Source organism: Pelophylax lessonae, assembly GCF_965119305.1.
Source record: "Pelophylax lessonae genome assembly, chromosome: 3".
NCBI classification, from domain to species: domain Eukaryota; kingdom Metazoa; phylum Chordata; class Amphibia; order Anura; family Ranidae; genus Pelophylax; species Pelophylax lessonae.
The window spans coordinates 394,410,824-394,424,458 of record NC_138770.1 but is presented as its reverse complement, the minus strand read 5'-3'; the positions used below and the strand labels follow the sequence as shown (position 1 = coordinate 394,424,458).

Sequence of the window (13,635 nt, the reverse complement as noted above, 5' to 3'; positions counted from 1 at the left end):
TGTTTTCATACAGCGCCATTGCAAATCCTATTGTTTAATGAACATTATGAGAGATCAGGGTTCACCACATGGTAACTTGCTCTCTTCTGACTATGCTTTCTAAACTGTAGCAGATAAACACTGTCAACGGAGACAGAGTGTTTGAATCTTAGAACAGTTAGATATTCTAAAAACGAAGGACCTTGAATAAATGCTCATGCTTTAATAAAACCTCCACATTAAAGACCTGAAGTAAAGGAAAATTATTTTATCTGAAGAACATTAACAAGAACAGCTTTTCCAGTAGAGATTTTCTTTTAGACTAAAGAAACAGAGGAGTTTTGTCTTTAAATTTAGCGCACGATAGACAGACATAGGCAAACAAATCTTCGTTGGCCATGCAGAAAAGGTTACATAAAAGCTAGTTGCTTTGGCTGGTATGGACAATGTTCAGATTAGAAAAACTGAAGGGCGACATCAGAAAAAGACCAAGTAGTCCACCAAGTTTGCCTCATTATTTATTCATTTAACTTTTTTTCCCCTAGGAATAGGTTTAGGTTTATATTAAGTTGGTTGTAACCCTAAAAAAATAAAAAATACAGTGCTCATGTCCCTGTAAGGCATAACATACTGTATAGCATAGTGTTTTTTGTAATGTCATTTGTCTCATTCTCTGTTGTACAATATCTGGTTGTTCCATTCTGCATCTCCTACCTCCCTCTCGCTCTCTCCCTGTCAATTCTGTAGTCTGTGTGTGAGCAGATCTCCTCCACGCCCCTCCCCTCTCCTGTCTGTGTGTATTTTCCTAAAATGATACTGCTAAATACCTTCTTTGCAGAGCCCTGCTGTGCAGACACATCACCTCCCCCTGCAAGCTTGCATTCATCAGAGGGTAAGCTCAGCCCCTCCCACTCTACTCACTTACTTGGGAGGTCACAGGACAGCACAGCAGGGCTCTGTAAAGAAGGTATTTAGCATTATAATTTTAGAAAAACACACACTGTAGTGAACAGGGACCTAAGACAGAGAGAATCAAAGTAATTAATACATGTGACTTTACAACCACTTTAACCACTTACCCACTGGGCACTTATACCCCCTTTCTAACCAGGCCAATATTCACCTTTCAGTGCTCTCCCATTTTGAATGACAACAGTCATGCAACACTGTACCCGTAGTAATTTTTGTCCTTTTTTTTTTCCACACAAATAGAGCTTTCTTTTGGTGGCATTTAATCATCACTGTTTTTTTTTTTTTTTTTTTGCCCTATAAATGAAAAAAAAAACTGAAAACTTTTTAAAAAAAATAATATTTTTTTTTCACAAAATTGTTATATTGCCAAATTATTTCTCACACACTGTATAGGCCCAAAATACATTCTGCTACTCCTCCTGAGTATGGCTATACCACACGTGTGAGACTTTTACACAGCCTGGCCACATACAGAGTCCCAACATCTAAGTAGCACCTCCAGGCATTCTAGGAGCAAAAAATCACACTTTTGAAGCATCAGGACAATGGAAATGCCCACAAAATGACCCCATTTTGGAAAGCAAACACCCCAACACATAAACTAGGAGGAATTATGAGTCTTTTGAACATGTCATTTTTTTCCATTTTTTTTCCACAAGTTTTTGAAAAATATGGAAAGAAAACTAAAATGCATTGTTTTTTACACAACGCTGTCCATTTATAATATATTTCTAGCACATAGTGCATACATAGCATAAATTACACCCCAAAATACATTCTGCTACTCCTCATGAGTAGGCAATACTTTATGTGTGAGACTTTTACACAGCCAGGCCCAACATTCAGGGAGCACAGTCAGGTACTCTAGGGACATAAAATTACAAATCTAATTTCTTGACTATCCATTACACTTTTGTCAGGCACTGTAGGGCACTGATAAGCACTGTAGTGGCACTGATGTGGCTTGGATGCGCACTGATGTGGCATGGATGTGGCACAGATGAGCACTGATGTGGCACAGATGAGCACTGATGTGGCACGGATGAGCACTGATGTGGCACGAATGAGCACTGATGTGGCATGGAAGAGCACTGATGTGGTATCGATGTGGCACAAGTGAGCAGTGATGTGGTATTGATGAGCACGGACGTGGCATGAATGAGGCACGGATGGACATGGATGAGGCAAAGATGGGCATTAATGAGGTATGGATGAGGCACAGATTGGCATGATTGATGCACAGATTGGGTATGATTGGCATGAATGAGACATGACTGAGGCACGGAAGAGGCACAGATGGGCATGATTGGCATGAATGAGGCAAGGTTGAGGCACGGATGAGGCACAGATGGGCATGAATGAGGCATGAGAGGCACAGCTGGGCATGATTAGCATGAATCAGGCATGATTGGGGCACGGATGAGGCACAGATGGGCATAATTGAGGCACAGATGAGGCACGGGTGAGCAGTGCTGCGGTCTCCCTTCTCTTCTCACACGCTGTACTGATCAGTGTGTACAGCGTGTGTGGAGTGGAAAGAACTGAGCCTGAAATGCGCTGGTTTGTTGACGACAGAGCGATCACGTGGTAAAGGGCTGCTGTCATTGGCCCTTTACCATGACCTGTGATGCCCCAGGTCCACCCAGGGGGCGTGCGGGAAGCGTGATTCTGAGAGGACTTCATTGTCCACCCTCCCAGAATAAGTTGACTGCACTGTAGATGTCATTTGGCTATGGCCCAGTTGGAAAGTGGTTAAGAATGTTTAAATCCACTTACTGTTGACTCCCTCACTACCTCTGCTGGAAGTCTGTTCGTAGTGTCAACGTCTCTTTTGGTAACACAATACTTTCTAAGATTAGTTTTAAATGTTCCTCCTGCTGGTTTTAGGTTATGTCCCTGTGTTCTTGATCTTAGCTCTGACCCAAATGACCCAATGTGTGAGCTGCTTAGACTCTCAGAAGGGTTGTAAGTCCTCAATGTCCACTGCTATGAGTGCCAGTCTGGAAGGGAGCTTGTCACGGTTCCTGTAATCACTGGGTATGAGAAAAGTCTCTCTTTAGCCACACATCTGAACAATCCCTCTGAACAATGTGTTAGTGCCAACCTCAGCTTGGACTCCATCCAGGCCACGCCCCTAACGTGTTTTGCTTCGCCCCCTCAGGGCTTAATCATGGGGATAGAGATCCTAGGCATGAGAGGGAGTTTTAAAAAACATTATCGGCTGTCACATTGAATGAAAACAAACCTCATTCACACCCTTAATGTATTCAAATATTTCCGGTACAATGTTTTTTATTGAGAAAAACAATACCAAGATAAAGGCTTGAGCAAAAGAAAAAAAAGAGAAGAGTCCCACGCAGGGGAGAAAAACAGTAAAGCACATGTAAATACAGAAGAAACACATTTCCAAAGATTTCTAAAGCAAAAAGTATAAGCATTCGGCATCTAGTGTCGGAAGTGACAATGACCAACTGGGCATGGAGGTCAAGGACATAGTGAGGCAAAGGGGGTGGAATTATCATCCCGTAGTTGAGAGAAAGGGGAAGAAAAAAAAAAGGGGGGCGGACGACAACAAAAACCAAGGGGATGGAGGGAAGAGGCAGTAGGAAGATGTGGGGAGAGAAAAGGTGGGAGAAAGACAGGCTAAGAAAGGAAGAGAAGAGGTGCAGAAAAAAGCGCTGCGTAAACCGTTGGCGCTATATAAATCCTGTTAAATATTATAAATTAAGCAGGGGGAGAAGGAAGAACCTGCGGATTAGAATGGAGAGAGGATAAGACCACTATGGGTTCCACACTTTGAGTGAGAGTCATGAAGCATACTGGTCATTTTCTCTTGAAGCATGGGGATAGTCAGTATGCTCTTCACCTCTGCAAACCCAACCCGAGGGCTTCCTCCAAGTTCTAGCAATGCCATGCTTTGCGGCAAAGAAAAAGTAGGTTCCCAGTTTCTGCTGGTAAGAGAAGAGGCCTGGGAGAGGGCAGTGGAGAAGTGCATGCTGGGAGTCCTTGTGAAAGAGTATATGGGAAAAGTGTTAAGAGTAGGCTGTAGACCCTTGACCAGAAGCCCACCAAACAGGGCAAGACCACCAAATATGGATCTCATCTCTGCGTTGGCTGCAGCCCCTGAAGCATCTGTCACTATATGAAGGGTTCGAATGAGCTATGCAGGACAGGAATAAATACTAGCAGAGGAGAACCTTATAGGCCACCTCCATGTTAAACGTGTTGAAAGAACATTTGTTTACGGAGGACCAGGCCTTGTTGCAATCCACTAAATCTATAGAGGCTGCCATGTCTTGGAGATTTAAGGGGGAGAGCGAGACGAACCTCCCGCAGTAAGGGAGGAGTAAATAGAGGAAATAGTACTTCAAGCTCCAGGTGAGAAAAGACATATGTTCTAAGATCGATGTCTGGAACGGGAAAGAAGAGTTGAAGCGGAGGGCAGAAATCCATTGTAGGAGTTGTAGGTAACTGAACACTTCCATGGGGGGTGGGTCATAAAACTCCCAAATGGAAGCCCAGGATAGAAATGTATGGGAATCTAGGAATTGGTGGACCTGAGAGTAGCCATGAGCAGGCCACCAGGCAAAAGCCTGTATTCTAAATGAGGTCTAACTAAAGATCTCTATAGGGAACTCAGGAGCTCTTTTCTGTGCTAATGATCACTCTAGTGATGCAACATAGAATTATATTCACTTTTCCCACTGCTTTGCTTTTGCAATCTGAAATAACTACCCCCAATCTTTTTCCTTAGTAGTTCTGTACACTGTACTCTATTCAAAGATAATAATTTCCCTTGGGCAGTGGCGGCTGGTGCTCAAAATTTTTGGGGGGCGCAAACAGAAAAAAGTAATATGCATTACTTTGCGGCAAAAAAATGTAAAAAATTGCGTGACTTTGAGGTCGCAAAAGTGTGAAAGGGGCCTTCAGTAATTAAGGTATAGTGTGCCCCCTATCAATGCAGAGTGACCAGCGTGACCTCTTTCAATGAAGAGAGACCAGCGTGCCCCCTTTCAATGCAGAGAGACCAGCGTGCCCCCTTTCAATGCAGAGTGACCAGCGTGCCCCTTTTCAATGCAGAGTGACCAGCGTGCCCCCTTTCAATGCAGAGAGACTAGCGTGCCCCCTTTCAATGCAGAGATACCAGCATGCCCCCTTTCAATGCAGAGATACCAGCGTGCCCCCTTTCAATGCAGAGATGCCAGCGTGTCCCCTTTCAATGCAGAGATGCCAGCATGCCCCCTTTCAATGCAGAGAGACCAGCGTTGCCCCCTTTCACAGCAGAGAGACCAGCGTGCCCCCTTTCAATGCACAGTGACCAGCATGCCCCCTTTCAATGCACAGTGACCAGTGTGCCCCCTTTCAATGCACAGTGACCAGCGTGCCCCCTTTCAATGCACAGTGACCAGCGTGCGTGCCCCCTTCAATGCAGTGACCAGCGTACATGCCCCATTCAATGCAGAGACCAGCGTACGTGCCCCCTTCAATGCAGTGACCAGCATACGTGCCCCCTTCAATGCAGTGACCAGCGTACGTGCCCCCTTCAATGCAGTGGCCAGCGTACATGCCCCCTTTAATGCAGTGGCCAGCGTACATGCCCCCTTTAATGCAGTGACCAGCATACATGCCCCCTTCAATGCAGTGACCAGCATACATGCCCCCTTCAATGCAGTGACCAGCATACATGCCCCCTTCAATGCAGAGATCAGCGTGCGTGCCCCCTTCAATGCAGTGACCAGCGTACATGTCCCCTTCAATGCAGAGATCAGCGTACATGCCCTCTTCAATTCAGAGACCAGCGTAAATGCCCCCTTCAATGCAGTGACCAGCATACATGCCCCCTTCAATGCAGAGACCAGCGTACATGCTCCCTCAATGCAGTGACCAGCATATATGCCCCCTTCAATGCAGAGATCAGCGTGCGTGCCCCCTTCAATGCAGTGACCAGCGTATATGCCCCCTTCAATGCAGAGATCAGCGTACATGCCCCCTTCAATGCAGTGACCAGCGTACATGCCCTCTTCAATTCAGAGACCAGCGTATATGCCCCCTTCAATGCAGTGACCAGCGTACATGCCCCCTTCAATGCAGAGACCAGCGTACATGCTCCCTTCAATGCAGTGACCAGCATATATGCCCCCTTCAATGCAGAGATCAGCGTGCGTGCCCCCTTCAATGCAGTGACCAGCGTACATGCCACCTTCAATGCAGTTACCAGCTTACATGCCCCCTTCAATGCAGAGATCAGGGTGCGTGTCTCCTTACTTAGACTATATCAAAATACAGCACCAGCTACACGTAGGGTAACGCAATATAGTTTAACAATTTAACTCCAGCAGTTTATGTGGATTTTAAGAGATTTTATCTTTGTATAAGATTTAAGACAAAACTATTACCTTCAGGTGGTCTGTTAGATGTTGCTACAACAACTACTCCATTTAGAAACAGGTTTTCAAACAGTTGTTTTAGTATCATTGCATCTGCTATATCAGTCACCTGAAAAGTAAAGAAATAGTTACATATAAATGCCCTGAAACAACCCTGTACTACTTTAGAATACAGGAAAAAACATTGTGGTCTTACTATTCAACATACACTCTCAAAAATAAGAAAAAACAGGTTTGACTTTAGATATTTTTTTTTTTTTTAAGGGAAAGTATATATATTTTTTTGTACAGCTATCACTTTATAAATTGATGTTTTTTAAAATGTGCATTATTTTTTATTATGCAAATTAATGTTATATATATTTTATTGTACAAATAAACATTTAATGCAGGGTGCATCAATGAGCCTCAGCATGAAAAACATGCACCCTGTGTTTAACTAATCCAGATGGTCTAGTCTCAAACACTTAGCTTAAAGCTACTGCATCAAAGGAGAGAAAGCGCATGTGAGAAGGTTTGAAAGTGTTTCGTTCTGTGATGGTGAGGGTAAACACGTAAAGATGAGCTCAGGCGTGTTCGAGTGGCTACGTGCCCGATCCCACCAGGAAGTCGACACTGCAGTCCACTAATCACAGGCAAGGAGACATTTCCTGATCTGTGCAGCTGCGGATCGCAAAATGTCTCACTGGCTGTGATTAGCGGATTGCAGAGTCGGCTTCCTGGTGGGATCGGGCACGTACAAACTCGAACACGCCCAAGCTCATCCCTGGTGAACAGTAACAGTGGACGTGTCTTAGCAATGTCCTAACAACAAGGCAGGATGGGGAGATGCAATCGTTGGTAGTTTTTGAATCAGGCTTTATGAGGAACGTAAAAAGCTTACATCTATTGCAAGGGCATTATTCAACTTTTGTCCAAACTGCACAGTTTGTTTTCAACTACAGACACTCCTTATCTGCATAGGCAGGATTTTCGCAAAGGTGAACTATGCCAAGTGCTTGGACAAGGTCATCCGGTGCCCAAAGCAAAGATGTCAAAATGCACCTCTACCCTGTTCATGATGTGCAAGCTTCGGGGATCCTACGCCCAGCAGTCACTTGCTTGTCAAAAATCACTGTGCAGCTCCTGATCTGTCAGTCAGGTTTTGTATTGATCTGGAAGTGCATTAAAGGATCAGATGTTTTTAACCACTTAAGGATCAGATCTATTTCTGACATTTGTTGTGTACAAGTTAAAATTTGTATTTTTTGCTAGAAAATTACTTAGAACCTCCAAACATTTTATATATATATATATATATATATATATATATATATATATATTATATATATATATATTTATTCATTTTTAGCAGAAACCATAGAAAATAAAATGGAGATCATTGCAAAACTTTATGTCACACCGTATTTGCGCAGCGGTCTTACAAACGCAATTTTGTTTTTGGAAAAAAACTGTTTTTTTAAATAAAAAATAAGAAAACAGTATAGTTGGCCCAATTTTTTTCTATAATGTGAAAGATAATGTTAAGCTGAGTAAATTGATACCTAACATGTCTTGTTTCAAACTTGCGTACACTCGTGGAATGGCGACATACTTTGGTACTTTAAAATCTCCATAGGCGACGCTTTACCAATTTCTACAGGTCCCAGTTTACAGTAACAGAGAAAGTCTAGTGCTAGAATTACTTCTCTCACTCTAACGATCGCGGCGATAACTCATATGTCTGGTTTGAACACAGTTTACATATGTGGGCACGACTTGCAGATGCATTCGCTTCTGCTAGTGAGCTCGGAAAGACGGGGCGCTTTAATTTTTTTTTTTTTCTTATTTACTTTACTTTTTTTTTAACTTTTTATCCCTTTTATTTCTATTACAAGGAATATAAACATCCTTGTAATATAAATAAGCATGACAGGTCCTCTCTAATGTAAGATCTGGGGTCAAAAAGACCTCAGATTTCACATTTACCCTTAAAAGCAATAAAAAAAAAAAAAAAAAATTGAAAATTTGGCCCTTTAAGGTCGTTGGGCGGAAGTGACGTTTGACGTTGCTCCGGTCCTCTAAGGGCATAGAGTAGAGTGGGGGGCATCTTGCCTTCACTCAACTTCCTGCTCAGCCACAAAGGGGATCGGATTGTTTTCCCCGCTACAAACGGCTCTTAGCGAGAGGGGATCAGGCACCTCTCCTGCCGCCCATAAAAGTAATCCTGTGGCGAATCTGCCACTGGGACCACTTTTATGTGAAAAAGGACTACCGGCCGTGTAAGAAAATACCAGGGTTATGGCAGCTATCGGCTGCCATAACTCCGGTATTTTATGTCAAAGTAGCGACAAAAATACACGATGAGCGGTACAGAAGTAGGAACAAAAATAACAAACATGTCATACTTATCTGCTTTGTGCAGTGGTTTTGCCCAGAGCAGTCCTGAGCTTCCTCTTCTCGGGTCCCCTGTTGGCGCTCCTGGATCCTCCCCCTTGACTAGTGCCCACAGAGCAAGCTGCTTGCAACGGGGGCACTGGTGTGTGCTTGCTCCCGAGTCTGGCTCTATGTGTTCACAAGACATAAAGAGCTGCGGCTCGGCCCGTCCCCCACTCTCTTCTCTTTGGCTTACTGGCTGTGATTGACAGCAGTGGGCGCCAATGGTGCCCATTGCTGTCTCAGCCAATGAGGAGAGGGAGTCCTGGGACAGCCGAGTCTCTCGTGCACATTGCTGGAATGAGAGGGCGCTCAGGTGAGTATTAGGGGGGCTGTGGGGGGGGGGGGGAGCAGCACGCAGAATGTTTTTTACCTTTATGAATAGAATGCATGAAGGTAAAAAAACCTTCAGCTTTTACAAATACTTTAAAAACAAGAATGGGACAATACACAAGGTGTGCATGGGGAAAATATAAAGGGGAACAAAAGGTATGATGAAACACATCCAGGGAACATAAAGTCCAGACAGAAAAAGCACAAAGACAAAAAAAAAGAGACAGAAAAAGGAGTTAAGGAAAACAACACCCAGTTAATATACACATAAGGGGGAAATAGGTGTGAGAACTCAGAAACACTTAAAGTGATACTAAACCCACACTGTTTAATTTACATTATCCCTTCTCTTTCTGCATGTGGATGATGGCACTGTAATTATTTTAATAAAAAATAAATAACTAAAAAACATAACATCTAAGTACATTTTTCCTAATTAATATACAGCTGTCACATGACTCAGCTCTTTCTTAGCCTGTCTGTAGGGAAACAGTGACAGAAAGAGCTTCTAGTCTTCTGCAGGTGGTCAAAAAATAAAAAAAAATAATAATAATAAATAATTCATATCAATAAACTGTTTTAAATTGTCATACACATATATATTTGAAAATAAGTCTTAAATATTTTTTGGTTATATCATGGTGTGGATGGATTTCTGCCAGTCAAAGCCTGTGTCACATTCCTCCAGCCTGTGCCTTAGAACAGGGAAGTGAAGCCTCCATTATTTAAGATGTAATATCCAACCCCACTATGTTTAGCTGTTTAGGGGGCATGGAGAAAGAGGGAGTGGGCTGTCATTTAGCACTGTGTATATGCCTACATGTGCGATTGTATAGTCAGATGGGCTGCTAAGATGGGATAGGGAAGAAATGCTCAGGGTAGAAACACATTGAAAACTGAGCATGTGCACTAGCTGCCAACACTGCTCTGCTCAATCCCCAACTGCAGTGAGGACTTGGACAAAACAGGGAGATAGAGAACAGCAGGATCAACCAATTTTTTTTACAGAATACAGAAAACAAATCTTATAGTGAATGAGTGAGAATGAACAGCATGTAATACAGAATTTATTGATAGTATTTAATGAATTGGGTTTAATTACACTTTAAGGCACTATTCGTCCCCTTGATATGAGGTACAACTGTATTCCTCCAAGTGACATCAACAATGGGGCAATATTTCTATCACTGACACAAACAATGATGTGCTATTCTTCAATGACACTTCTAGAGATGGCAAACAAAGAAAAGGAGGGCAGAAAAAACAGTTTTCATATAACTTTATAACCAAAGATGTGTTTTAAATATTCTTACCACAAATTGAAAGAAGTGAGGGTTGCAAACGGTGGTGCAAAAACATCAGGAAGCTTTGAAAATGATAATAATTATGGAATAGACACCAATTACATTCCCTTCAATATTAAGAGACTAAAGGAAACACATTTTAGTTATGGTAGATTTCCAAAATATTCCATATCTTAGGAAGAATTTGCAATATGCCTAATTTTCTCACCCATATTTAAGTTTAATTAAGCAAAACAATGTTCCTTTTTCATTATGCATTTAAAGCACAAAAAAATCACTGTATTTTATTGCATTCGTACAAAGCAAATCAGATCATTTTTAATGAAAGAATAAGAGTGCTTATGAACAAAGTGGTAACAAACATTGGGGTGGACCTGTTAATTAGAAGCAACATACTGAATAACACAAAACATGAATGTTTTTTACATCCCCATTGTCCTCAAGGTATAAATGCTGAAAGATGAGGAGAATCTAGGTTATAGTACTTTAGTTGTCTACTTGTCCTCTGTTGTGGAGTGGAATCAAACGACATGGCACTATTATAAGCTAACTGAACAACACAATTCAGCAGATGGCCCATCTGAAAAACATGTAGCTTCATAGTGAGGTGAAGCTTTATTCTTGGTGTTTTAAACAACTGCTCATAGTCACTTTGCCCAATAGATCTTAACCTATAACCTTCCATAAACCTGATACGCTGCACAAATAAAGTGTATTTCAAATGAATCCCAAACACATGGCTTCTTTTGTTATATAAAAACATGCACACCATTTTGTTTAAACGAAATAATTGCATCAATGACTTTTAGTTAGCAGAAATATGGCTATGTATACCTCCAAGTTTACAGGTACATATAGTAACATATGGTATGCAAGGTTGGAAATATTCACAGGTCTAGTCCAATCTATCCAAGAGTATATATATATATATATATATATATATATATATATATATATATATATATATATACAGTATGTCACAAAAGTGAGAACACAGCTCACATTTTTGTAAATATTTTATTATATCTTTTCATGTGACAACACTGAAGAAATAACTTTGCTACAATGTAAAGTAGTGAGTGTACAGCTTGTATTACAGTGTAAATTTTCTGTCCCCTCAAAATAACTCAGCACACAACCATTAATGTATAAAGCGCTGGCAACAAAAGTGAGTACACCCCTAGGTTAAAATATCCAAATTGGGCCCAAAGTGTCAATATTTTGTGCGGCAACCTTTATTTTCCAGCACTGCTTTAACCCTCATGGGCATGGAGTTCCCCAGAGCTTCACAGGTTGCCACTGGAGCCCTCTTCCACTCCTGCATGACACCAATTTGCTGGTGGATGTTAGAAACCTTGAGCTCCTCCACCTTCCATTTGACGAGGCTCAATAGGGTTTAGGTCTGGACTCAGAAATGCTTGGGCAGTCCATCACCTTTACCCTCAGCTTCTTTAGCAAGGCAGTGGGCGTCTTGGAGGAGTGTTTGAAGTCATTATCATGTTGGAATACTGCCCTGGGGTCCAGTTTCCGAAGGGAGGGGATCATGCTCTGCTTCAGTATGTCACAGTACATGATGGCATTCATGGTTCTCTCAATGAACTGTAGCTACCCAGTGTCGGCAGATCTCACGCAGCCCAGACCATGACACTCCCACCACCATGCTTGACTGTAGGCAAGACACACTTGTCTTTGTACTCCTCACCTGTTTGCCACCACATGTGCTTAACACCATCTGAACCAAATAAGTTTATTTTGGTCCAATCACACCAAAGGACATGGGAGGACATGGTTCCAGTAATCCATGTGCTTGTCATCGGCAAACTGTTTGAGGGCTTTCTTGTGCATAATCTTTGTAAGAGGCTTCCTTCTGGGACAACAGCCATGCAGACCAATTTAATGCAGTGTGCGGCATATGGTCTGAGCACTGACAGGCTATTTCCCAAAGACAACCTCTGGATTTGATGCTGAGCGTGTGCACTCAACCCCTTTGGTCGACCATAGCGAGGCCTGTTCTGAGTGGAACCTGTCCTGTTAAACCGCTGTATGGTCTTGGCCACCATGCTGCAGCTCAGCTTCAGGGTCTTGGCAATCTTCTTATTGCCTAGGCCATATTAACATAGAGCAACAATTCTTTTTTCCAGATCCTCAGAGAGTTCTTTGCCATGAGGTGCCATGTTGAACTTCCAGTGACCAGTGTGAGAGCGATAAAACCAAATTTAACACACCTGCTCCCCATTCACACCTGAGAGTTTGTAACACTAACGAGGCACATGACACCGGGGAGGGGAAATGGCTAATTGGGCCCAATTTGGAAATTTTTACTTAGGGGTGTACTCACTTTTGTTGTCAGTGGTTTATACATTAATTTCTGTGTGTTGAGTTAATGTGAGGGGACAGCAAATTTACACTGTTATACAAGCTGTACACTTACTACCTTACATTGTAGCAAAGTGTCATTTCTTCAGTGTTGTCACATGGAAAGATATACATTTTTTTTACAAAAATGTGAGAGGTGTACTTACTTTTGTGAGATACAATTAACTTGTACAATTTGCCTTAAGATTTCCGAAAAACCATATGAGGTCAAACCCAGACACTTTCGATATGTATGCAATCAGGCAGGCCCTTGCACTACATAGTTGAAGGTACTGCTAAAGGAAATTGAAAAAGGAAATTGTATAATGAATGGCCAGCTTTAGACATTCCCTGAAACTGAGAACTTTTTATAATTCTAGAATATCTTTCTATTGATTGGGGAAATAAATTGCATACTCAAGATGAGACCAAACCAATGTTTTGTAAAGGAGTAATAGTATTGATTTTTCCCTCCAATAAACACCTTTTTTAATGCATGCGAGAATTCTGCTCACTCTGCTAGCAGCAGACTAGATGCATGCTATTTCTAAAGGCCTGTGCACATGATAAGAAAATCTTACGAAAACGATTGTACGACAAATGATCAGCCAACTATCTAATCGTTAGTATAGTGCTTTCAACAGCCGATTTCGATTAGAATTTTTTTATCGTACGTGAATACAACGTCTGATTTTCGTTTAATTAGTAAAGTGTTCATCCGAAAAAAAAATCCAATTAGCAAGAATACGCATGCTTGGAAACGAAAGAATACATTACAATACAATTCAACACATTACATTACTTCCTAATTACACTACTACTTACTAGTTGTATTCTGTCATACGAGAACTTTCATATGTTGAGTAACCTATTCATTTTGGATATGAGAC

The 13,635-nt window shown here is 41.8% G+C and overlaps 1 protein-coding gene across 1 annotated transcript in view; it reads right to left on the bottom strand.

Moving 5' to 3' along the window:
• Positions 1-13,635, bottom strand: part of AFG1L (AFG1 like ATPase) — a 206,146-nt gene that overhangs the window by 84,883 nt on the left and 107,628 nt on the right. Inside the window, exon 6 of the mRNA XM_082248831.1 lies at positions 6,348-6,447. Within this exon, the coding sequence (XP_082104957.1) occupies positions 6,348-6,447 (100 nt within the window). The remainder of the gene's footprint in view (positions 1-6,347; positions 6,448-13,635) is intronic.